The sequence below is a fragment of the Muntiacus reevesi genome, chromosome 3, assembly GCF_963930625.1.
Source record: "Muntiacus reevesi chromosome 3, mMunRee1.1, whole genome shotgun sequence".
Lineage (NCBI taxonomy): Eukaryota > Metazoa > Chordata > Mammalia > Artiodactyla > Cervidae > Muntiacus > Muntiacus reevesi.
Window position 1 is genome coordinate 134,874,182 of NC_089251.1, and position 25,418 is coordinate 134,899,599.

The 25,418-nt window shown below is 36.3% G+C and overlaps 1 protein-coding gene across 1 annotated transcript in view; it reads right to left on the minus strand.

Annotated features, from left to right (window-relative positions):
- Positions 1-25,418, minus strand: part of SPAG16 (sperm associated antigen 16) — a 973,751-nt gene that overhangs the window by 932,661 nt on the left and 15,672 nt on the right. The window contains exons 2-5 of the mRNA XM_065930647.1: positions 16,477-16,523; positions 15,176-15,271; positions 10,984-11,102; positions 5,020-5,157 (exon numbers count right to left, since the gene is read on the minus strand). Coding sequence (XP_065786719.1) covers positions 5,020-5,157; positions 10,984-11,102; positions 15,176-15,271; positions 16,477-16,523 — 400 coding nt within the window. The remainder of the gene's footprint in view (positions 1-5,019; positions 5,158-10,983; positions 11,103-15,175; positions 15,272-16,476; positions 16,524-25,418) is intronic.

A 25,418-nucleotide genomic window follows, 5' to 3' on the forward strand; every position in this document is an offset into this window, starting at 1 on the left:
CCCTGGGATCTAATGCCTGATGATCTAGGTGGAGTTAATGTAATAAAAACAGAAATAATGTGCACAAAAAATGTAATGCACTTGAATCATCCCGAAACCATCCCTTCAACCCCAACAGGTACACTGAAAACTTGTCTTCCACGAAACCACTTCCTGGTGCCTAGAAGGGTGGGGACCACTCATCTACATTATTCATTATTAGCAAGAGACACAAAATGCTAGCCAAAATACAAAACAAAATCAAGGTTTCAAATCAATAAAATCCGTAATTTTTTATTCACTTCAGAGTGAGGTAAATAGTGTGGCAGGTCAGCTACCAAATAAAACAAGGTTTATGAAATAATGTCTTAACTCTCTAAGTGATGTTTTTAGTGTTCATGCAACTAACATTTTTTCTGCAAATATGAGAGAGGTCACTTCAATTCTAGACCTCTGAACTTAAAGTAAGTTCTTGGGGCTCCCCTGGTGGCTCAGTGGTGGAGAACCCACCTGCCGATGTGGGACCCACACAAGTTTGATCTCTGATCCGGGAAGATCCCACATGCCACAGAGCAACTAAGCCCATGTGCCACAAGTACTCAGCCTGTGCTCTAGAGCCTGGGAGCTGCAGCTACTGAGACCACGTACCACAACTACTAAAGCCCGTGTGCCCTAGAGACCCCAAGAGCAGCCACTACAATGAGAAGCCCACATACCACAACTAGAAAGTAGCCCCCCACTCATCACAACTGGAGAAAAGCCCATGCAGCAATGAAGACCCAGCACAGCAAAAAATAAATAAATGAGTAAGTAAATAAAATAACCAAAAAATAACAATTGGGCCACATTACAATATAAAAGTACAATTGGATTCTAATCTTCCAACAAAGAATGTCAAACTACTACTCATATCATCCAGTATCTAGGATGCAATATTAATATAGTCAATGTAACTATGAACCTTTTTAATAATGTTATTATTCCCTTAAAAACACCTATAAAGTAATTTTCCAAGCAGTTTTGTCTCAAACTTTTTCATATCAATATATAATTGACACAAAACATTATATCAGTTTCAGCTGTATAATATACTGACTGGATGTTTACATATATTGCAAAATAATCACGGTAAGTCTGGTAGACATCCACCACTATACATATAGATATACCATACATCAAATTTTACATCTTAAAAGATAATCTACATTTGTAGCAAACAAGGGAAAGCCTCTGTTCTAAGACTGCCATTGCTTATAACAGAGAAAAAGACAATTTCTTTTTTAATTATAGCAACTCAATTATTTTACAGTGAAATATTTTCCCTTTTCATTTCTTGCTCGTGCTTCATCATTGCCGACTTCAAAAATACTAATGATGTGATAATTTTTAAAAATCTAGGGATGACAGCCTTTAGAGATATTGATAATAATAACTGACATTTTCAAAGCACTTTGTGATTTACACAGCTCTTTAATGTAGACTGTCTTGTTTAATTATCACATTACTCCCTAGGAGTTAATAATATTATGCATAATTATTCCCAGTATAACAATAAGGAAACTGAGTTAATAGGTAGCAGAATATTGGAAGCCAGGTATTTGAACTTTTAGTACAGTACTCTTTCCATGGCAAATTTCCCCTAAATAAATATTAAGCTTATACTTATATGATTTTGCTGATTTTTCCACATACATCACTAAATGCTACTCGCTTAATCAAGATAATATAAAACACATCTGTAACCTGACTCTCTTTACATATTAAATATTAATTATTATTATTAGCATTTGACACTATATTCTTGCCTGGAAAATCCCGTGGATGGAGGAGCCTGGTAGGCTATAGTCCATGGAGTCGCAAAGAGTCAGACACGAATGAGTGACCTCACTTCCATTTTGCTTTAAGGAATAGGCTTAATCTTTAAACAGCAAACTTTAATGTAAACTCCTTAAAGAGAATCCCATGTTTAGCACTTAATCATTACTGGGAAAATATCCTCACAAATCAAACTGAAACACCTGTGTGATGCACCTTTGTAGAAAAATCTCCCTAACCTCATCTGCATCATAAGAAAGTCTTTCCCACTCCAGGGCTTGGCCCAGGACTCAAGAATCCTGAGAAATGCCATGGGATTCAGTTCTCGGCGGATCAGGGCTATAATGGACGTCGGGGAAGAGACAGACACGTTCTCACACATGTAAGGAGACCTGCTGTGTGATGTGTGTCATGTGCTATGAGGTCCACCTCTGACAGACCATTAAGGAATACAGAATGAAAGGACGTATCTCCCATAGAATGCGACGACCTCATGAATCTTCAGACATTTAGTCCTACCTATCCATTTAAGACACGAGAAAACTGAGACCCAAGGATAAGGGTCTGATCCGAGATGTCTGTGTGCTCCAAGCCAATAAGGTTGCAGGCTGAGACTGTTGAAGTTGGAGCTAGAGGAGAAGACTGTGAAGATGAACGCCCAGCCAAGGCCAGAACCAGAGGAAAGAGTGTGAGGCCTTGTGTGAAATGCAAGGAAGCCTCCCTCTCAGGACCTTTCTACACAAATATTATCTATGGGAAGAATGATGCATGGGGAGAAACTTTCTTCAAATCTATGGCTACTCCAGTGCTTTCCAATAAATGCCCTCTAGCTCTTAAAAAAGAAAAAAAAAAAAAAACCTGTGTGATGAGACTTACTATTTGGGGCAAACTTGTAGCATGACAGAGGTAGTTTGGTAATTTTGTACAAAATGTCAGTCTCCATTTTCTGAGAATGTATCCAACAAACAGGCAATATGTGTCATCAAAAAGGGCTGTGAAGCACAATGTGCTTAATATTCATTCAATGCTATAAATGTTAAGCATTTATAAAGGGTCAAACAGCTTTCCTTCAGACTTTCCATGTCAGGTAGATTAAACTAAATATATATTTTCCTTTTCTAATTTGTGTAAGTTTAATTCTACAGAGTGAGATAGATTTGAGAGATACCATAAGACCACTGAAACTAAAACTATATTTTAGTAAATACATGTAAATCTTAAAAACATTTACTAACCTGATATTTTACCAAATATGAATAAGAGATAAGATTTCATTTGAGTGATATCTGTATGATCATGCTTTTTAACATTAAGTTAATAATATAAACAGGTAATAGTTTGTATCATTTTGATTATAGTTATTACATATAATAGTCAATAAACAACCAGTAGTAAAAATGATCATTTCATATTACTGGGACAAATCTCACTGCAGAAAAAAGGCTCTATCTATTCAAAAGAAATTAGCAAACTCAAGCAATAATTCAAAGGAGATCAAGATCTGAAACAGTATGCCAGGCAGCACTCTGAAAAATCTGCTGTGTCAAATTCCCAGTGCATCCATTAGGCATCTATACAGAATCATGGTGAGTGTCAGAGCCAAGAGTGCAAACCACTGCTGAGAAATGGAACTGAGAATAGAGAGGATGCTGGTTCTAGTAGCATCATTCTGGGACAATACACTTCTATCCAAAACCCCAAATAGTATATGCATAGATAATATGATGGAGGAGGAAATGGCAACCCACTCTTGTACTCCTGCCTGGAGAATTCCATGGACAGAGGAGCCTGGCAGGGTCCATGGGATCACAAAAGTCAGACACAACTGAGTGTCTAACACACACACAGATAATATGAAATTTGTATAACTTGCAAAATACAATTCTACAAGTGCATATAATGACTGAATAAACAATCACACATTATTTTTATTTACTGCCACCTTTCAAAAGTAGAAGCTTATTTTAAATGTTTCCTTCCGTTTGCAATACAGTCTTGTTTCTTTAAACTTTTTTTGCAGAGTTCTTAGAAATACTACATTCCTATATGGTAGTTCTGTTTATCTAATTTTTTGTTTTAATATGATTCTTTTAACAGAGAAACCCTTCTTTAAATGTTTAATAAAAATTAATGAACAAAGCATAAACTGTCTCTACTCCATAACTAAGTATTGATTTTTCATCTAACATTGTCCTAGATGAGTAGATTCACCTCAAGTCAACACATTCATATACTTGTCTTTGCCAGAATAACACTGCCCATTTATCTAAATCTATTTGCCAAAAAAATTGCTTGTCTTTCATTAATTTTAGAATGAGAGAAACCTGCAGAGAGATTTGCTTTCTATTACGTTTCTCCACTGTGCATAAATTCATGCTACAAAATTACAAAATAACAGTTTTCTTTGGGGAATTTTCAAACACTGAAATTCCTCTACTAAGAGTACACTGGGGCTTCCAGGTGGATCTAGTGGTAAAGAATTTGGCTGCCAATGCAGGAGACATAAGATACATGGGTTCAATCCCTGGGTTGGGAAGATCCCCTGGAGAAGGAAATGGTAACCTGCTCCAGTATTGTTACCTGGAAAATTCCATGGACAGAGAAGCCTGGCAGGCTACAATCCATGAGGCTCTTTCTTCTTCTAGTTTTTTCTACAAATTTACTATTATTTCAGAAATCAGCTTACTCTCATGGGGGAAGATTTCCACAAACCATATGACTTTCAAAATACATAAGGAAGCAAATGAAAGTCCAAGTGAAAAGAACTGGGCTTCCCTGATAGTTCAGTTGGTAAAGAATCTGCCTGCAATGCAGAAAACCCCAGTTCAATTCCTGGGTCAGGAAGATCCCCTGGAGAAGGGAAAGGCCCCAGTCTAGTATTCTTGGGCTTCCCTTGCAGCTCAGCTGGTAAAGAATCCTCCTGCAATGCAGGAGACCTGGGTTCCTGCAGGTAGCAAATGTTAAGTAGCAAATTAACAACCTCCTGCACAACCCCCCTCATCCCACTCTTGATGGCGAAGTACAGTTGTGAGTGTTCTGCTCATCTGTTCAATTAAGTTGCTTGTGAAGCCTTTCACATTCTTTCCAACTAGAATTTAAATATAATTCAGTTCTCCAGAACTAAAGCTCTGGTGCATTAACCACCATTCACATAGTGGCGAATTCAAGCCTTATTTTCATTTAGTCCAAAATAGAAAAAAAAAAGTCATTAAAAAAATAACATACTCAGCTGCTTGTTTATAGTGCTTCAAATCTTTCTTCAAAATTTTGTTCTCATTTTCTAAAAGCATGTTCTGGGTGTAGACATCTGGAACAATCCCACCATCTCTAAGTTCAGTTACTCCCTTCTGTATTAACTCATACCTAGGATAAAATCAAACAAAAGACTTCATATTGTTTCTTTCTAATAAGTTGGTTTAACTTATGTACATTTCAAAAAGTTAAGTGTAAGGGAATATTTATAGTATTAAGTGGCAATGTTACTTTTTAAACTAAAATGTCGATATTCATAATATATTTTTAAAATGAAATGCTAAGTATTAATACCATCATGGTGCATAAAATATAACTTAACAACTCCTATGCTTCAGGCACTAGTCCAGAAACCAGTGAAATTAACAAAAATGTCTAAGCCTCTACCTATCTAATGGAGTTTCCATTCTAGTATGGATGGTGACACATTCTATGAATTAAAGATAAGAAAAACAGACCCGAAAGTAGAAAGTGACGTGCTATTTTATCTAAGGCGGCCAGAGAAAGTATAACTGACTATTTGATCAGGGACCTGAAGGAAAAGAGACACTAAGCCGTGTGGATATGTGGGGGAGAAGCACTCTTGGCTGACAAAAAAACATGTGTAAAGCCCCTGAGATAAGGAGGTGTCTGACATGTAAAATGCAAAGCAAAAAGTCAGTACATCTGGAGTATCGGGAAATGGAGCCAACTAAGTGAGCAGGAAAGAGAGTGGTGAGAAATAAGTCAGGAAAGACAGCAGGGAGCCAGAAACAGGAATGTGGTTTTACTCTGAATCAGACCAAAGTCATTGAAGACTTTGAGAGACAAGAGACGCTGAACATATTTATGCTTAGTAAGGATTAATCTAGCGTCTCGCTGAAGAAACTGACTCTAGAGCATAAAAAGGAGAAGCAGAGAACCTGCTTCGAGAGTCCAGGAGAGAGATCATCAGATTACACAAAAGCTGGCAGCAGGAGACTGTGAGAAATGGGTCCCTTCTGGACATGCTGTGAAGATGGAGTCAGCAGAATTCACTTACAGATCAGATATGATGTTTTAGTTAAAAAAGAAAATCAAGGATGACTCCAAGGTTTTTGGCTGAGCCACAGACAAACATTTAGTGAAATGGGAACAAATGCAGTAGGAATTTGGTGTTTAGAGAAATCAAGGAACCGTTTTTATCCATGTTAAATGCACTATGTCTGCTAGGCAATTAAGTGAAAATTAACATTGTAAGTACACATCAAAAGTTAAGGGAAAAGTCAGGACGTGAATTTAAATCTGGGATAGATCAGTAAATAGATACACTTTAAAGTCACAAGATTGGATAAAGGCCAGTTAGGAAGCAACTGTAAAGTGAAAAGTAAAAAAGTTCTAAGGCTGTTTCTAGGTTGGGAAGAGAGGAAACACTACCAAACAGAGACTAAGAAAGAGAGGGGTCAGTGAAACAGTGAAAGAACAGGAGAGTACTGTGACTGAGGGCTCAAATGAAGAAAGTGCTGCAAGAAGTAAGAAATGAATAACTGTAACATATGATACAAGGAGAATGAATAGGAACAATACTAAGGATCAACCACTGAATTTGCCAATGTAGTCACTGAAAAAAAGTTTCAGTAGATTCATGGAGGGACTTCCCTGGTGGTTCAGATGATAAAGAATCTGCCTGCAATGGGGGAAAACTTGGTTCCATTCCTGGGTTGGGAAGATCCCCTGGAGAAGGGACTAGCAACCTACTCCAGTATCCCTGCCTGGAGAATTTGATGGACAGAGGAGTCTTTGTCCATGGAGTCGCAAAGAGTTGGACACAATTGAGTGACTAAGACACACACACACACAAATATAGTCACGGAGATGAAAGTGAAACTAGAGTAGGAATGAGAGAGCAGGAAATGGGGAAGTGGCAGCAAACTCTTTCAAGGAGATAGACCTTAAAAGCAGAGCCTAGGAAATCAGGATGAACCTGAAGAGAAAGTAGAGTCAAGGGTATTCTGTCTTCTCCTATGTTTTTAATACATGACATATTATTGTAGATCTTATGCTCATGGCAGTGATTCAGCAGAGAGGGAAATCTTTTACAGTGCAGGGGAGGGAGGGGACACTGCAGGAGTCATGTACTGAGTAGCGAGAGCATCCAGCAGAGGAGAGCTGGCCTCAGGGACAGTGTCTATGGCTCAGCCATGCAACAAGAGAAGGAGAATGCTGAAATCAGAGGCAGTGGGTTGGTAGAAAGGAAACAAGACCTGTGGAACTTCTATTTTCTCAGTGAAATATGAAGGTGCATCAGAAAATCATTTATAAATCAGTTAACAATTTGTTTTAATCATTATATGTAGCAATTAATAGTTAAAGAAAAAACCAGAGCATAGAAAAAACATTTCAAGTAATACAGTTATTAACCAAAATTCCCTACAAACCTTGCTATAGATGAGCTAAATATAAGTTTAAAATATTTAATTTTCAGCATTTTCATATATACATCTTAGCTTTATTAATATATTACACATTAGTAGTCATATGTTTTGTGCTATGTGTGATATATCTTGAAGTTGCTCAGTCGTGTCCAATTCTTTGCGACTCCATGGACTGTAGCCTACCAGGCTCCTCAGTCCATGGAATTTTCCAGGCAAGAGTACTGGAGTGAGTTGCCATTTCCTTCTGCAGGAGCTCTTCCCAACCCAGGGATCGAACCCAGGTCTCCCGCATTGCAGGCAGATGCTTTACTGTCTGAGCCACCAGGGAATATATCTTATCTGGATATATATCTTATCTGACACCAAAAAAGAGCAAGAGAACCCTGCTGAATATACAAAAGTTCAAGACAATTGAATCAAGATCAAGTGATATTTGGGCTTCCTTGGTGGCTCAAATGGCAAAGAATCTACCTTCAACAGAGGAGACCTGGATTTAATCACCGAGTCTGGAAGATCCCCTGGAGAAGGGAATGGCTACCCACTCCAGTATTCTTGCCTGGAGAACTCCATGGACAGAGAAGCCTGGTAGACTACAATTCACTATTTGCCAAAACTTACCAAACAACATATATCATTTAATCATAAAATCACTTTTCTATCCATATTTGGAAGGTGGTTTATACTTATCTCAGAAGAGAAGACATAAGGACTGACTGAAGTATTGGACCATAAGGATTTTCTGACCATAAAATTGACTGAGGGGTGGGATGGGGAGGGAGGTGAGAAGGAGGTTCAGAATGGGGGACATACGTACATCCATGGCTGATTCATGTCAATGTATGGCAAAAACCACTACAATATTGTAAAGTAATTAGCCTCCAATTATTATTTTTTAAATTGCCTTTCAGCCACTGGCTTTATTTAATGCAGAAAAAAATCACTAAAGAAAGAAAATCAAGTCCCTGTTTTACAAAAAAACATTTGGCTGTAAAGGGAAAAAGAGTTGGAGTGAGTTTGAGGTAATAGAGAAGGTAGAGGCAAGAAGGTAACATTGTGGGTGAGTGAGCCCTGACCTTGTTACCAGCCAGCAGAACAGTCCAGAGGAGGAAAGGAGATGGCTGACATGTGCTCAGTCAGGGTAAATAAAATGCACTCCATAAATAAAATTTTCTCCACTGTAACACTTTAATTTTGCCCCCAGGGAAATAATCATTGTTCACAGAGCACTTCTAAATGGTCATAAAAATATTACTGACTAAACCCACAGTATAGACTTTTCATGGTTCATAGAATATTTTATATATATATATATATATATACACACAGACACACACACATATACATATATCTATATAAATACATGTATAATACTTTTTTGTGTAAAGGGCCATAAAATAAACATTTAGAATTTTGGGGGAAAAGAAAAGCTTTCAGGGCCATATGGTCTCTGTTGTGACTAACTTTGCTGTTATATGTATGAAAGCAACCACAGACAAACAGATAATACCTAAAAGATAGGTCATGGCTGTGCTTCAGTAAAATTTTATTTACCAAAACAGGAGGCAGGTTAGATTTGGCCCCAGGGTCTTAGTTGCTGACTCCAGATTTAATGGACTTAATGTAATTACTGTTTGAAGAATGAAAAAACATAAATCAAGTTCTACTGCCCAGGTGTTTTGGATTTTGGAGTTTTGTTTGTTTGCTTTTTGTGGGTTTATTTTACAAATCAACAAGAGTGAAACCTTGTTTCATCACCTTTTCTAAGATTAAATGAATTTATAGAAATGATAAATTACAAGTGTTCGTCCCCATAATAAGAAATTATAAAAATAATATACATGGCAATCCACTCCACTATTCTTGCCTGGACAATCCCCATGGACAGAGGAGCCTGGCAGGCTACAGTCCATGGGGTCACAAAGAGTCAGACACAACTGAGTGACTAAGCACACATTCCCATAGCCTTACTAGGCATTATAAATAAAGGTTTCTGATCAAAGTAAAACATATTTTATTTGAAATAAAAATATCCAATACAGTAATCTCATTTGTAATCTCATTACAAATAATTTGCAATCTCTTTACAAACTGGCAGCTAGGGATCAGAATAAAATTAGTTGAACCACAGTATTACTAAATCCAAATAATGAAGAGATATCTATACAAATTTTACTTTAAAATATTAATAATATTACAATAAACGATATGCTTACTTAGGGTTTCTATAAACCTTAATATTATTGCACTTTTCTGAAATTTCATCTCAATTCAAATTGCTAAATCTAAAAGGATAATATGGCAACAAACACCTAATTAAGAGTATACTTTGTTTCAGATTTCTCCAAGGGAATCATTTCATACTTTGTCGAAACAAGTAAGCACTACATATCCTAAACCCATATCTTTAGAAGAAAAATAGGAAACTGAACTACATTAATCATTTCATTAGTAATGCAAATTAATCATCTATCTACTCTTACAAAAATATATTCTCTAATACATTTGTAATTATTTTATAGGGACATTATTATAAAAATCATTCACACAATTTCTAGATTTACTAAGAAGAGTATTATTTTTCTACCATCAATCCTGACCTTTTTTTTAAACTGTATTAGTGAAAAATGGCTCTCCTCATTAAATATATTAACACTAGACATGCAATTTAAAGTAATGAAACTGATTACTTCTATATGAATGGTCTCTGTAGATTCAAACAAAAACAGCAAAATATAAAAATTAAATCAAAGTTGGATTAGTAGAAATTAATAAATTGTGCCTTATATTTAAAATTATTATAGGGTTGAACTCCAAAACACCATAAACAACTTTATATATATTATTCCTTCTTTATATAATATGTAATGACTTTTAAAAAAACAAAACACTTATTATCCAATTATTTAATAATATTTTTTCAAAGAATGCTAGGAGGCCAAAAACATGCCTGATAACATTATCGCTATAGCAAAGGAATAAAGACAGTATGCCTGCTGATTTTCATAACAATAAGTTATTAAAATTTTCAGTTATAACAAGAAAACCTTGTGTAGGTATCATCTGACAATGCAATTTCACTTAATTACAAATGAAGGGACATTTATAGAAAAAGAATCAGTTGTGTGAGTAAAGAAAAGCAGGGCATTACATTCTAAGCAAAACAAGCAAAGTAGTACTGTTAGCAGGATGTGTCTTACAGAGGAAACAATACTCTTGTAATTATGTAAAAGATATTTTTTAAACATTTCATTAAGTAGCCCTGGATTATATAACTCCAAGAGATGTTCCATTTACTTGATTCTTGAGAATCACTTAAATTTGAGTATTTAGAAAAGAGATTTAATTTAAAACTTCTTTGAAACTGATATCCTGACTGTGTATGTGTTTGTGCTGTGGTTTCAGTGGCAGTGATGGAAAAAGCTTCTATCCAGCTCTTTCACTTAACATAAGCTGAGTCACTCAAAGTCTTTTGAGAGGATTAAAAGTATATGTGTTAAATAATGTTAGTATTTCTAGAAAACTATTTATCTACTTAATTATTTACCATTCAGACTGAAAGCAATCAAGAGTTCTGGTCATTCCCATTTTGATCAGGAAATTGCAAAGAAAGTCTTCTATTGCTTCAGGTACTGTATGCTTTGGAGAAAAGACTGTTTTCTGCTCCTAAAATTTAAAAGTGAAATTATTTATTTAAAAATTTTCAAAGCTTTAATTGTACAGCTAGGTCTTACATTCATTCATTCATTCACTTTTTAAACAATTTTGTTGAATATTACATCCAGGAACTATTTTAATCACTATGGATAAAGCAGTGATGAAAACAGATAAGACTCAGTCCTTATAACTAATAATCAAGTGAATGTGACAGAAAATGAGTAACTAAATTAAAAATATACAGTATCGCCGATGATACTAAGTGCCTGGTGGTAAAAGCAGAAGGTTGAAGTGAGGGAAAGCCACGTATAGATCAGATACATGTGTGGAGCTGGTCTGCTATGTATGTAGCAATGATGAAGAAAGATTACATTGAGCAAGTGACATGTGAACATATATCTAGAGAAGAGGTGTTCCAGATATAGCATCAGCAAGTACAAAGGCAGACATGACTGTGATTGGACTGTCCAAGAAACAATAAGGAGGTCAGCTTGCCCTAACAATAGTACATAACACACTCGAAAAAAGAAAAAAAAGTATGGATTGCTTAATTCTTTTACTTATCATTATAAAAAGAAATGTGGTTTTGGTACCTTGATTTTTAGAAACACTATGGAAGAAATTATGCACAAATGAGCACCCTTGTACTCCTATTTCATAATGGAAATAAATAACTCTATCAACTAGATCAGGGGTGAGTTAACTTTTCTCATAAGTAAAGTTTACTAGAACCCCACCAGGTCCACATGTTTACATATTTGATAGTATTTCTGAATAAATATACAGGAAAATGTCTTAGAATAAAATTCTTTGAGAACTATTGATAAATATGTTAAACAGTATAGTAGTTTTGTTCAGCTAATTAGCCTCCCACAAACACTATTTCAGAGAAATATCTCATATTCTTAGAGGAGATGGAAAGATGATGTCAGGAAATTTAACAATTACATGATTTAGGAACCTTGCTAATGTCATCTTTAAAGATCAAAATTATAATTTTATAAAAATTATATTATTATAGAATTATGGCCAAAAAAATGACCTTTCAGACTGCACCTCCAACACTAGCTGAACAAAAAACCAAAAACCAAAACAGCTAAAGAATTACCCCCCACAAATGGCAATAATATGCTAAAAATAAGGCTCATACTGTAGAGGGGAAAACTCAGCTTGAATGTAAGTAGACCTTTTTTCATAAAATTACATACAAATATTTCTAAAGAATATATGTGTGTATGCGTGTCTATTCTTATTTCTACTTACATGTATACTTAGAAAAAAGACTTCAGTTTCAAGAAACAATTGACATATTCATTATAGATTAATAACATTTCCTATCTTCTTAATTTTTTCCATTAATCACTCTAAATATAATAAGACTATTTTATTTCAGAGTTTAGAACCATTATACCTATCAAGGAAACTGATATTGTATAGAACAGAAAGTTCAAAGTTTATGAAATAAAACATGTATCATTCTCAAATATATAGTTTTATATATATATATAAAATACATATTACCAAGGTTTAAAGAAAATTACAAGAATTAATTTAAATGTCAACTTTTCAATAAATTATCCTTGTTAATTTTTAACAAATAAAGCTATTTACATTACTTCCAAATTTCAACTTTTTAATAAGTTCAAATATATTCAACATCCTAGTAGTAATGTTGATGTTTTATTTTCAAACTTTAATAAAAATTCTGAAAGTCCTCATTGAATTGGGACTACTGCTATCCTCTAACATAGAAGAAAATATATGCTGATCATAAACAGATGTAATAAAATCATAACAAAAGGAAGCTGGTTTCATAAACAATAAATATTCTTAAAACAGAAAGCCCATGGCACAACTCAAAGTTAGTTTTTGAAGACAAAATACTATAAAAACAAAAACCAAATTATAAATATAAAACTGGAATGCTTATCACAATATAAATCCATATATAATTTTAAATACCTAAAGGAAATTTTTGTGAATTTTCTACATAGTAATATTTCTCTAAAGAGCTCAAAGAAACAGATAAAAACTTAAAAGACCATCAATCAGCCATAAATATGTCATAAATCTAGAAAGTTAACTCCTGCAAAATTAGGAGTTTGAGTTAGCTCTTGAGAAATTGATGAGAGAATTACTGATATTTAGTTCAGAAGATATAACAGCTATGATGTTGAATTTATTCCCCAATTGCACTTCTTGGATTTATCTTTGGATTTAAAAACAACTTCTAGCATAATAAACAGACACAAAAATACAATTATATTTTGGGTCATAATTTTTTCATTCAATGAGTCATTTATCCATTCATTCATTTATTTAACTGCTATACACTGAGTCTCTACTATGTGTCAATCATTGTGTTAGACATCTTTGCTATCAGATACCACTATAAATGAGTAGTACATAAAGTATTTTTTTAATGCTCCTCAACTTAATGATGAAGCTTCCCTGATAAATCAGTTGATAGAGAATCCACCTGCAATGCAGAAGACCTGTGTTCGATTCCTGGGCCGGGAAGATCCACTGGAGAAGGGATAGGCTACCCACTCCAGTATTCTTGGGCTTCCCTTGTGGCTCAGCTGGTAAAGAATCCACCTGCAATATGGGAGACCTGGGTTTGATCCCTGGGTAGGGAAGATCCCCTTGAGAAAGGAAAGGCTACCCATTCCAGTATTCTGGCTTAGAAAATTCCATGGATTGACATGACTGAGTGACTTTCACTCACTAACTTAATGATGTAAAAAGCAAGAAGATGATGAGCAATACATATTATGCAACTGATATGTTTATCCACTGCTCATCATTCAAAATTTTAAAATTTACCTATAAATTACTGCATGGAGATATCTAACATACTAATAAAGTCTGTGTAGCAGACTTCACTTTATGTCTACCTAGAAGGAACTATGGGGCTCCCCTGGTATCTCAGCTGTAAAGACTCTGCCAACAACGCAGTAGACCCGGGTTGGATCCCTGTGTCAAGAAGATCCCCTGTAGAAGGAAATAGCAACCCACTGCAGTATTCTTGCCTGGAGAATCCCATGGACAGAGAAGCCTGGCAGGCTGCAGTCCATAGCGTCGCAGAGTTGGACACGACTGAAGCGAGTAAGCAGCAGCAGCAAGAGAAGGAACTATATCCACAGGATACATTAGAGAATAGAGATTACTATAAGCTAAAGCCCTCCACTTAGAATATAATCAATCCTGGATTCAAGAAATTCTGCTCTTCAGCATTTTTCAACTTTGAATGGACAGATATGTTGGAAAGGAGTTACTGGATCTCTCAGCTGAGGAAATCTACAAAATACAGGACTGACACAGGGCAGAATATGCAGTGAAGTCTATCCCACATTATTTTGCACTAACTAAGCCAAATCAGCACCTAAATAAGAGTATAATAATTTCCTCCACATTTCAGAGGAAGGTTTCATTTCTGAGGAAAAGCCATCTTCTTAATTAGTACTAGCATGACTTTAGTATTAATTAGCATTAGTAGCACTTTACAAATATTTTTCTATCATCATTAAATTACTATCAATTTTAATTGAATTTTCAATTTTACAGTAAAGCTATCATTCTATGTACTGTTAATTGGTGGTATTATAATTAGAAAGCATCCACCATATTCTCTAGTGAAATGAGTTCATAGGCCTCATAAGAAAAAAAAAACATAATATATCAAGCATTCCCTGTGATCCAAATACTTCCATAAAAAAACAAGACACAGATGCCTACAAAATAGACTGAAGCACATGTATACAATAACAAACTCTGTGCAAGTGCTGAAAATCCTCGATTAAACCTCACTGAGCTTAGAGACAGTTCTGAAAGAAAGGGTCACTTGTTGCAAAGTCATGCAAAAGTGACCACCATGTGGAAAGTGATGATGGAAGGCAGAGTAAATACCACTATGTACTAAAAGTAAAGGTTTGATGATAAAGAAATAGAAATGAAAAGGACATTAGGTGATAGAGCTGCATCTAGTAAGTGAAGAACTTATAGCTTAAATGACTTTCAAAACTTCACATGGAAAAGATCACTGTTAAACTGTAGGCCATGGTTGAGTTCAAAATTCTCACCAAAATCTGGGTATCTGCAGCCTGTTCTTGGACCATCTGAATTGCTTTTGCCAGATCTTCTTCACCTTCTGGAATGCTATAATTGTCATCTGGTATCTAAATCACAGAGAAAGATAAGGATAGAAAGAGTTAGAGGAATATAAAATACCTTATTTCATTTTAGATAATAAATTTTCCTCACAAAACAAATGATCAAAGAAATACACTTTATGTAAGACACTGTGTCATTCTGAAGACCTATGAAAAATTAACAACTAACAAGTAGGGAGCCCTCTGATTTCCTTATAAACATCACTCAGTGTCACTTCTAATAACATGATATTAGCTATGGGCAATTTCTTTTATCTGTACTGGCAAATGTAGTCTAACAACTCTACTGAAAAAAAAAAAAAATCTGCTAAAAAAAAAGCTAGGCCTTCTAAATGCTACCAACCTTTCCTCATTGCAGATTTTCTCCACCATTACTTTCCATTTGTTGTTTAGTCACTAAACCAAGTCTGACTCTGTGATTCCATGGACTGTAGACATAAGTACTATCAACTGCAAATCTCTAGTAAATTAAGTCTAATATTTTTTTTTAAAGTCTGAATGTTAAGTTCTTGGAAGAATGCAATTGACTCTATGACATTAATGAAAGTAAACACTTATTGTATGCTTCTTATGTGTTGATCACAACTTTAAGCCTGTTACATTTATTAATGTATTTCATGTGGTGTGTATTAATATTAACTCCACTTTTCTAGTAGTAAAATGTCTCTTGTTTGCCCAGGCCACAACTTCCAGGCTTGCTTCCACAGTTTCCTTTACAGCTTCTGTCATCTTAGAGTGATTCTGTACTCATAGTCTCAGATGTAATGATAGGTTCCATTGGAACAATGAATTAAAGGAAAGATCTGAGACAGTAACTATTAGATGGAAGTATAGCTAAGTTGAAAGGAAGCATAGGATCTATGCTCCGTGAAGGTAGTAGGAATCTGGGAAACCCTGCTAAGGGCAGAGTGGATGACAGGGAACACCTGCTAGACAGAGATGACAGACTTTAGTATGGATCCATAAGGAAGGTGATGAGAGGCTGACTCTGAAAACAATTAACAGGGAAATCAAAAGAGCCAGATGTGTTAACCTATCTAAATTTTTAAATACAATTTTCAGATCTCATTCTAACTATATGATTAGCTAGATTCACTTGAAAACGTGCTATCACTGAAGAAAAAAAAATGCTTAATGAAAAATAAAATGAATATTTAACAGGGATGACAGTAATGAGTTTACAGAAAAAATACATAAAATGAACAAATTACCTCTTCATATTCATAATCATCTTCAGATGCTTCAGTTATAGTGACCTCTAAATATATCGTTAAGTTTGAATCTCAAAATATATGGAATAAAATTAGTACATTTAAAAACTGATGTAACCTTAAAATAGTTATTAGATTCAAATATCTTACCAAGTTAGTAAATACATGTAAATTATTTTTTTAATTTCTCTTCTTCATACAAGTCACAATTATAGAAGTTTTAAAACAAAATATTTAAATTGCTGTCTTAAATTATTATTTGACACAATCCAAACTCATGAAAAGCTTTATTTTTAGTCTATGTGAAATTGAAAGTTAATCAGTCTTGTCCAACTCTTTGCAACCCCATGGACTGCACAGTCCATGGAATTCTCCAGGCCAGAATACTGGAGTGGGTGGCCTTCCCTTCTCCAGGGGATCTTCCCAACCCAGGGATCAAACCCAGGTCTCCTGCATTGCAGGTGGATTCTTTACCAGCTGAGCCACTGTCTAATAATTTCCAATTCTATTCTAAAAAGGCTTCTAAAAATGTACATAGTATCAGAGTATCATAAACTAGAAAGAAATAAACATGATGGACAGGAAAACTATGACAATAAATTTTTCAAACAAATTACAAACCACACTGAATTTTCCAGTATTTCTGAGTCCTTCACAATGACTTTTTATTGGGATTAAACAAAGCCCTTCCCTGGTAGGTAACTGGTAAAGACCCACCTGTAGCGCAGGAGACCCCAGCTCCATTTCTGGGTCAGGAAGACCCGCTGGAGAAGGGATAGGATACCTACTCCAGTATCCTTGGGCCTCTCTTGTGGCTCAGCTGGTAAAGAATCCACCTGCAATGTGGGAGACTTAGGTTCCATCCCTGGGTTGGGAAGATTCCCCTGGAGAAGGGAAAGGCTACCCACTACAGTATTCTGGCCTGGAGAAATATATGGACTGTACAGTCCATGGCGTCACCAAGAGTTGGACAGGACTGAGCAATTTTCAAAAAAAAAAAGGACTCTAAAATTAAATATAAGTAAAAAAATAGATTTTAATGTTTTCATCAATAAAAGTTACAGCTCACTCATATATTTCAATTTAAAAATTAATAAATCATATTCTCAGAAAAGGCAACCTAATTTTTAAGCAAATATAAACTATATAGTAATCATAAGAGCAGTTCATAAAGTATCAACATATATCAGCATTAAAATATCAATGAAAATAATTCTAATAAAAATTTTCAATAGAATTGTTGTAAGAGCTTCAAAAATTAATACTCTAATTACAAATGAAAACTTCAAGATAACATTTATTTTAAAAGAAATCAAAGTATGTGCCAGTAATACTTGTTTTGTTGATTGGTTGGTAGGTTTACATTTTTTTCACATTTACAGACTTTATTACGCCAAGTTTAAAATACACTTCAGTACTAGCAATGCTTATGAAAATCAAATATGAGTTTACCCTAGTTTTCATTTCGCTGCTGATTATCAGAAATTTCTCTGTCATTCCATCCTCCAAGACTAACCTGATAGTCTGAATAACAACTTCTGTTGTTTGTAATGAGAACTGATAACACACACATGGTATTTAATAGGAGCCAGGCACTTTCCTCGGAGAAGGCAATGGCACCCCACTCCAGTACTCTTGCCTGGGAAATCCCATGGATGGAGGAGCCTAGTGGGCTGCAGCCCATGGGGTCGCTACGAGGTGGACAGGACTGAGCGACTTCACTTTCACTTTTCGCTTTCATGCATTGGAGAAGGAAATGGCAACCCACTCCAGTATTCTTGCCTGGAGAATGCCAGGGACGGCGGAGCCTAGTAGGCTGCCGTCTATGGGGTCGCACAGAGTTGGACATGACTGAAGCGACTTAGCAGCAGCAGCAGCAGGCACTTTCCTATGGGTTTTACATGTATTAAATCATTTCATCCTCATTCCACCAATAAGGATGAATGATTATTATCTCTGTTTTAGAGATCAGGACTCAAATGCACAAAGTTACACAGTCAGGACCTAACAGAGTTGGGAAACAGCCCTAGAAGTTTGGTTTTCACTATGCTATACTACATCTCTTGTTAACAAGGGTTAGCATATGGAAATCATTTAGAATGGTGCCTGGCTTGTAATAAAAACAAGTGTCTGTTTTTCCCTCCCTTGTTCTGAAAAAGATATGAGTACCTGTGGAGGAGTCTCCTAAATCTCTCATGATCTTCTGTTAAGATGAATGAATACATAAAAGACATTCTGAATCTTCCTCCTTTTCTAGATTTATATTTTCCTGACACATTTTCACTTAATAATATAAAATTTCCTGAAGTTCAGCTACAGGAAGTTGGACTCTTGTTTTTATGGGAAAATATGTCCCTTTCTGAGAAACAATGATTGTAAGTTGATTCTGTGAGCTCAAAATGGACTAAGACCTAAATGTGAGACTGGACACTATAAAATTCCTAGAGGAAAATGGGCAGAACACCCTCTGACATAAATCACAATATCTTTTCCAATCCATCTCCAAGAATAATGGAAATAAAAACAAAAATAAACAAACGGGAACTTTCAGAAGATTTGCACACCAAAGGAAACAATAAAATGAAAAGACAATCCACAGATTGGGAGAAAATATGTGCAAATGATGTGACCAATAAAAGATTAGTCTCCAAAATTTATAAACAGCTGAAGATGCTTAACAGCATCAAAACAAACAGGCCACTCAAAAACTGGGCAGAAGACCTGTCTTCCAAAGAGAACAAAAGGAGGCACATGAAAAGATGTTCAACATCACTAGTTACTGCTGTTCACTCAGTCATGTCTGATTCTCTGAGACCCCATGGACTGCAGCATGCCAAGCCTCCCTGTCCTTCACCATCTCCCAGAGTTTGCTCAAACTCATGTTCATCGATCAGTGATGCCATCCAACCATCTCATCCTTTGCGGTCCCCTTCTCCTCCTGCCTTCAATCTTCCCCAGCATCACGGTCTTTTCCAATGAGTCAGCTCTTCAAATCAGGTGGCCAAAGTATTGGAGCTTCAGTTTCAGCAATAGTCAGGGTTGATTTCCTCTATGATTTACTGGTTTGATCTCCCTGCAGTCCAAGGTACTCTCAAGAGTCTTCTCCAGCACCACAGTTCAAAGGCATCAATTTTATGGCACTCAGCCTTTTTTACTGTCCAGCTCTCACATTCATACATGATATTAGAAAAACCACAGCAATCCTTTGCAGGCAAAGTAATGTCTCTGCTTTTTAATATGCCATCTAGATTTGTCATTGCTTTTCTTCTACGGAAAAAGCATCTTTTAATTTCATGGCTGCGGTCACTGTCCACTGATTTTGGAGCCCAAGAAAAAGTCTGTCACTGTTTCCATTGTTTCCCCATCTTTTGCCATGATGTTATTAGAGACATGTAAATCGAAACTATAATGAGATGCCACTTCAAATTGGTCAGAATGGCTATAACCAAAAAATCCACAAACAACAAAAGTTGGAGAATGTGTTGAGAGATGGGAATACTCCTTCACTGTGTGGGAATGTAAACTGGTACAATCACTATGGAGAACAATATGAAGGTTCCTTAGAAAACTAAAAATAGAGCTATCATAAAACCCTACAATCCCACTCCTGGGGTTGTATCCAAAGAAAAACATGATCCAAAAGGATACAGGTACCTCAATGTTCATTGCATAACTGTTTACAGCAGCCAAGACATGGAAGCGATATAAATGTCCCTTGACAAAGGAATGAATAAAGAAAATGTGGTACATATATACAGTGGAATATTACTCAGTCTTAAAAAGTATGAAATAAGGCCATTTACAGCAACATGGATGGACCTAGAAAGTGTCATACAGAGCGAAGTAAATCAGAGAGAGAAGGAGAAATATCGAATTTCTCAAATGAACTTACAAAACCAAAAGAGACAGGCTTAGAAAACAAACTTAGAGTTACTGGGGTAAGGGATAGTTATGGAGTTTGGGAAGGTCATGTACACACTGCTATATTCAAAATGGATAACCAACAAGGACCTATTATATAGCACATGGAACCCTACTCATCATTTGTGCCAGCGTGCAAGGTTTGGGAGAGAATGGAAACATGTATATGTATGGCTGAGTCCCTTCACTGTTCACCCGAAACTACTAAAACATTGTTAATCATCTATCAGTTCAGTCAGTTCAGTTCAGTCGCTCAGTCGTGTCGGACTCTTTGCAACCCCATGAATCACAGCACACCAGGCCTCCCTGTCCATCACCAACTCCCAGAGTTTACTCAAACTCATGCCCATCAAGTCGGTGATGCCATCCAGCCATCTCATCCTCTGTCATCCCCTTCTCCTCCTGCCCCCAATCCCTCCCAGCATCAGGGTCTTTTCCAATGAGTCAACTCTTCGCATGAGGTGGCCAAAGTATTGGAGTTTCAGCTTCAGCATCAGTCCTTCCAATGAACACCCAGGACTGATCTCCTTCTATACCCCAATACAAAACAAAAAGATTGATGTTTGGGGGGGAAAAAAGAGGCTGAATTTGTAGGCAGTCATTTGTTTCCAGAAATTAATGCTACCCTTCATCACTAGGGCTTCCTGGGTGGCTCAGCACGAAAGAATCTGCCTGCAATGTAGGAGATCTTGGTTCAATCCCTGGGTCAGAAAGAACCCCTGGAGAAGGAAATGGCAACCCACTCCAGTATTCTTCCCTGGGAAATCCATGGACAGAGGAGCCTAACAGGCTTTTGCTCCATGTTGCAAAAGGGTTGCACACGACTTAGCACCCAAACAACAACATCCTTCATCACTGCTCATTCCATAATAAAGTTCACAAATAAGTAAATATTCTAAAACGATCTGGATAGACTTTATAATTTAAACCAACTGCTGGCAAGATTATTGTGAGGAAGAGATGTCAAAGCAAAGCTTCTTTAACATGGCTATGTAGAGAAAAAAGTAATTTGTTGTCAAAGCTTTGGAAATAATAAACAATACTTGTAACGACTACCAAGGAAAAATATTCTAGGTATGCTGCTGCTGCTGCTAAGTCGCTTCAGTCATGTCCGACTCTGTGCAACCCCAGAGACGACAGCCCACCGGGATCCCCCATCCCTGGGATTCTACAGGCAAGAACACTGGAGTGGGTTACCACTTCCTTCTCCAATGCATGAAAGTGAAAAGTGAAAGGGAAGTCACTCAGTAGTGTCCTACTCTTAGCGGACCCATGGGCTGCAGCCCAGCAGGCTCCTCCATCCATGGGATTTCCCAGGCAAGAGTACTGGAGTGGGGTGCCATTGCCTTCTCTGATTCTAGAGATGAGATATAATATTAATAATATCCTATTTCCCCACAATCAAAAAAGAGTAGGAGGAAAAGTACCATTTTATAATGCTTAAAAAGTATTGTCACATGGATCATACCATATGTACTCTTTTTTTTTCTTTTTTTTTTTTTATTAGTTGGAGGCTAATCACTTCACAACATTTCAGTGGGTTTTGTCCTACATTGATATGAATCAGCCATTAGTTACACGTATTCCCCACCACAATCCCCCCTCCCACCTCCCTCTCCACCCGATCCCTCTGGGTCTTCCCAGTGCACCAGGCCCGAGCACTTGTCTCATGCATCCCACCTGGGCTGGTGATCTGTTTCACCATAGATAATATACATGCTGTTCTTTCGAAACATCCCACCCTCACCTTCTCCCACAGAGTTCAAAAGTCTGTTCTGTACTTCCGTGTCTCTTTTTCTGGTTTGCATATAGGGTTATCATTACCATCTTTCTAAATTCCATATATATGTGTTAGTATGCTGTTCTGTATCTTTCTGGCTTACTTCACTCTGTATAATGGGCTCCAGTTTCATTCATCTCATTAGAACTGATTCAAATGAATTCTTTTTAACGGCTGAGTAATATTCCATGGTGTATATGTACCACAGCTTCCTTATCCATTCATCTGCTGATGGGCATCTAGGTTGCTTCCATGTCCTGGCTATTGTAAACAGTGCTACAATGAACATTGGGGTGCATGTGTCTCTTTCAGATCTGTTTCCTCAGTGTGTATGCCCAGAAGTGGGATTGCTGGGTCATATGGCAGTTCTATTTCCAGTTTTTTAAGAAATCTCCACACTGTTTTCCATAGTGGCTGTACTAGTTTGCATTCCCACCAACAGTGTAAGAGGGTTCCCTTTTCTCCACACCCTCTCCAGCATTTATTGCTTGTAGACTTTTGGATAACAGCCATCCTGACTGGCGTGTAATGGTACCTCATTGTGGTTTTGATTTGCATTTCTCTGATAATGAGTGATGTTGAGCATCTTTTCATGTGTTTGTTAGCCATCTGTATGTCTTCTTTGGAGAAATGTCTGTTTAGTTCTTTGGCCCATTTTTTGATTGGGTCATTTATTTTTCTGGAATTGAGCTTTAGGAGTTGCTTGTTTATTTTTGAGATTAATCCTTTGTCTGGGCTTTTGTTTGCTGGAAGAATTTTGATTACAGTTTCAATTTCCTTGCTTGTGATGGGTCTGTTAAGATCTTCTATTTCTTCCTGGTTCAGTTTTGGAAAGTTGTACTTTTCTAAGAATTTGTCCATTTCATCCAAGTTTTCCATTTTATTGGCATAGAGCTGCTGGTAGTAGTCTCTTATGATCCTCTGTATTTCAGTGTTGTCTGTTGTGATCTCTCCATTTTCATTTCTAATTTTGTTAATTTGGTTCTTCTCTCTTTGTTTCTTAATGAGTCTTGCTAATGGTTTGTCAATTTTGTTTATTTTTTCAAAAAACCAGCTTTTAGCTTTGTTGATTTTTGCTATGGCCTCTTTAGTTTCTTTTGCATTTATTTCTGCCCTAATTTTTAAGATTTCTTTCCTTCTGCTAACCCTAGGGTTCTTCATTTCTTCCTTCTCTAATTGCTTTAGGTGTAGAGTTAGGTTATTTATTTGGCTTTTTTCTTGTTTCTTGATGTAAGCCTGTAATGCTATGAACCTTCCCCTTAGCACTGCTTTTTACAGTGTCCCATAGGTTTTGGGTTGTTGTGTTTTCATTTTCATTCATTTCTATACATATTTTGATTTCTTTTTTGATTTCTTCTATGATTTGTTGGTTATTCAGAAGCGTGTTATTTAGCCTCCATATGTTTGAATTTTTAACAATTTTTTTCGTGTAATTGAGATCTAATCTTACTGCACTGTGGTCAGAAAAGATGACTGGAATGATTTCAATTTTTTTGAATTTTCCAAGACCAGATTTATGGCCCAGGATGTGATCTATTCTGGAGAAGGTTCCGTGTGCACTTGAGAAAAAGGTGAAATTGCTTGTTTTGGGGTGAAATGTCCTATAGATATCAATTAGGTCTAGCTGGTCCATTGTGTCATTTAAAGTTTGTGTTTCCTTGTTAATTTTCTGTTTAGTTGATCTATCCATAGTTGTGAGTGGGGTATTAAAGTCTCCCACTATTATTGTGTTACTATTAATTTCCTCTTTCATACTCGTTAGCGTTTGTTGTACATATTGCGGTGCTCCTATGTTGGGTGCATATATATTTATAATTGTTATATCTTCTTCTTGGATTGATCCTTTGATCATTATGTAGTGTCCTTCTTTGTCTCTTTTCACATCCTTTATTTGAAAGTCAATTTTATCTGATATGAGTATTGCGACTCCTGCTTTCTTTTGGTCTCTGTTTGCGTGAAATATTTTTTTCAGCCCTTCACTTTTAATCTGTATGTGTCTCTTGTTTTGAGGTGCGTCTCTTGTAGACAGCATATAAAGGGGTCTTGTTTTTGTATCCATTCAGCCAATCTTTGTCTTTTGGTTGGGGCATTCAACCCATTTACATTTAAGGTAATTATTGATAAGTGTGGTCCCGTTGCCATTTACTTTGTTATTTTGGGTTCATGTTTATACAACCTTTCTGCATTTCCTGTCTAGAGAAGATCCTTTAGCATTTGTTGAAGAGCTGGTTTTGTGGTGCTGAATACTCTCAGCTTTTGCTTGTCTGTAAAGCTTTTGAATTTTCCTTCATATCTGAATGAGATCCTTGCTGGGTACAGTAATCTCTTTCATTACTTTAAGTATGTCCTGGCATTCCCTTCTGGCCTGGAGGGTTTCTATTGATAGATCAGCTGTTATCCTTATGGGAATCCCTTTGTGTGTTATTTGTTGTTTCTCCCTTGCTGCTTTTGATATTTGTTATTTGTGTTTGATCTTTGTTAATTTGATTAATATGTGTCTTGGGGTGTTTCGCCTTGGGTTTATCCAGTTTGGGACTCTCTGGGTTTCTTGGACTTGTGTAACTATTTCCTTCCCCATTTTAGGGAAGTTTTCAGCTATTATCTCCTCAAGTATTTTCTCATGGCCTTTCTTTTTGTCTTCTTCTTCTGGGACTCCTGTGATTCGAATGCTGGGGCGTTTCACATTGTCCCAGAGGTCCCTGAGGTTGTCCTCATTTCTTTTGATCCTTTTATCTTTTTTCCTCTCTGCTTCATTTATTTCCACCATTTTATCTTCTACCTCACTTATCCTATCTTCTGTCTCCGTTATTCTACTCTTGGTTCCCATATGTACTCTTAAAACCCTGTAAGAGTGAATGGCACAGGAAACAAAGGAAAAATGTGGGGGGAAAAAGGAAACTGAGTCAGGAAGAAGAGATCTGGACAAGACCAAAGACATGAATGGCAAAGACAAGTTTCTTGAATACAAATACCATGAATTCTCAACTACATCATACAGTTCTACAGTGACACAACAGCAATGTACAATTTTACCAACGTTCTCAATAATGAACTCTATAATCTATTTGTTTTCCACGCTCTCAATTGTCTTATTATGAAGAGATAAATTCTTTAAACAGCTCCATCTGAAGACCCTAAAGGAAGGAGAAGTATAAAAGAGATACAGAGCAATAGACTCAAAGATTAAATAAACCAAGGGCAAGAGATTCATGAGACAAAAGGTCAGGAAAAGGACAAATAG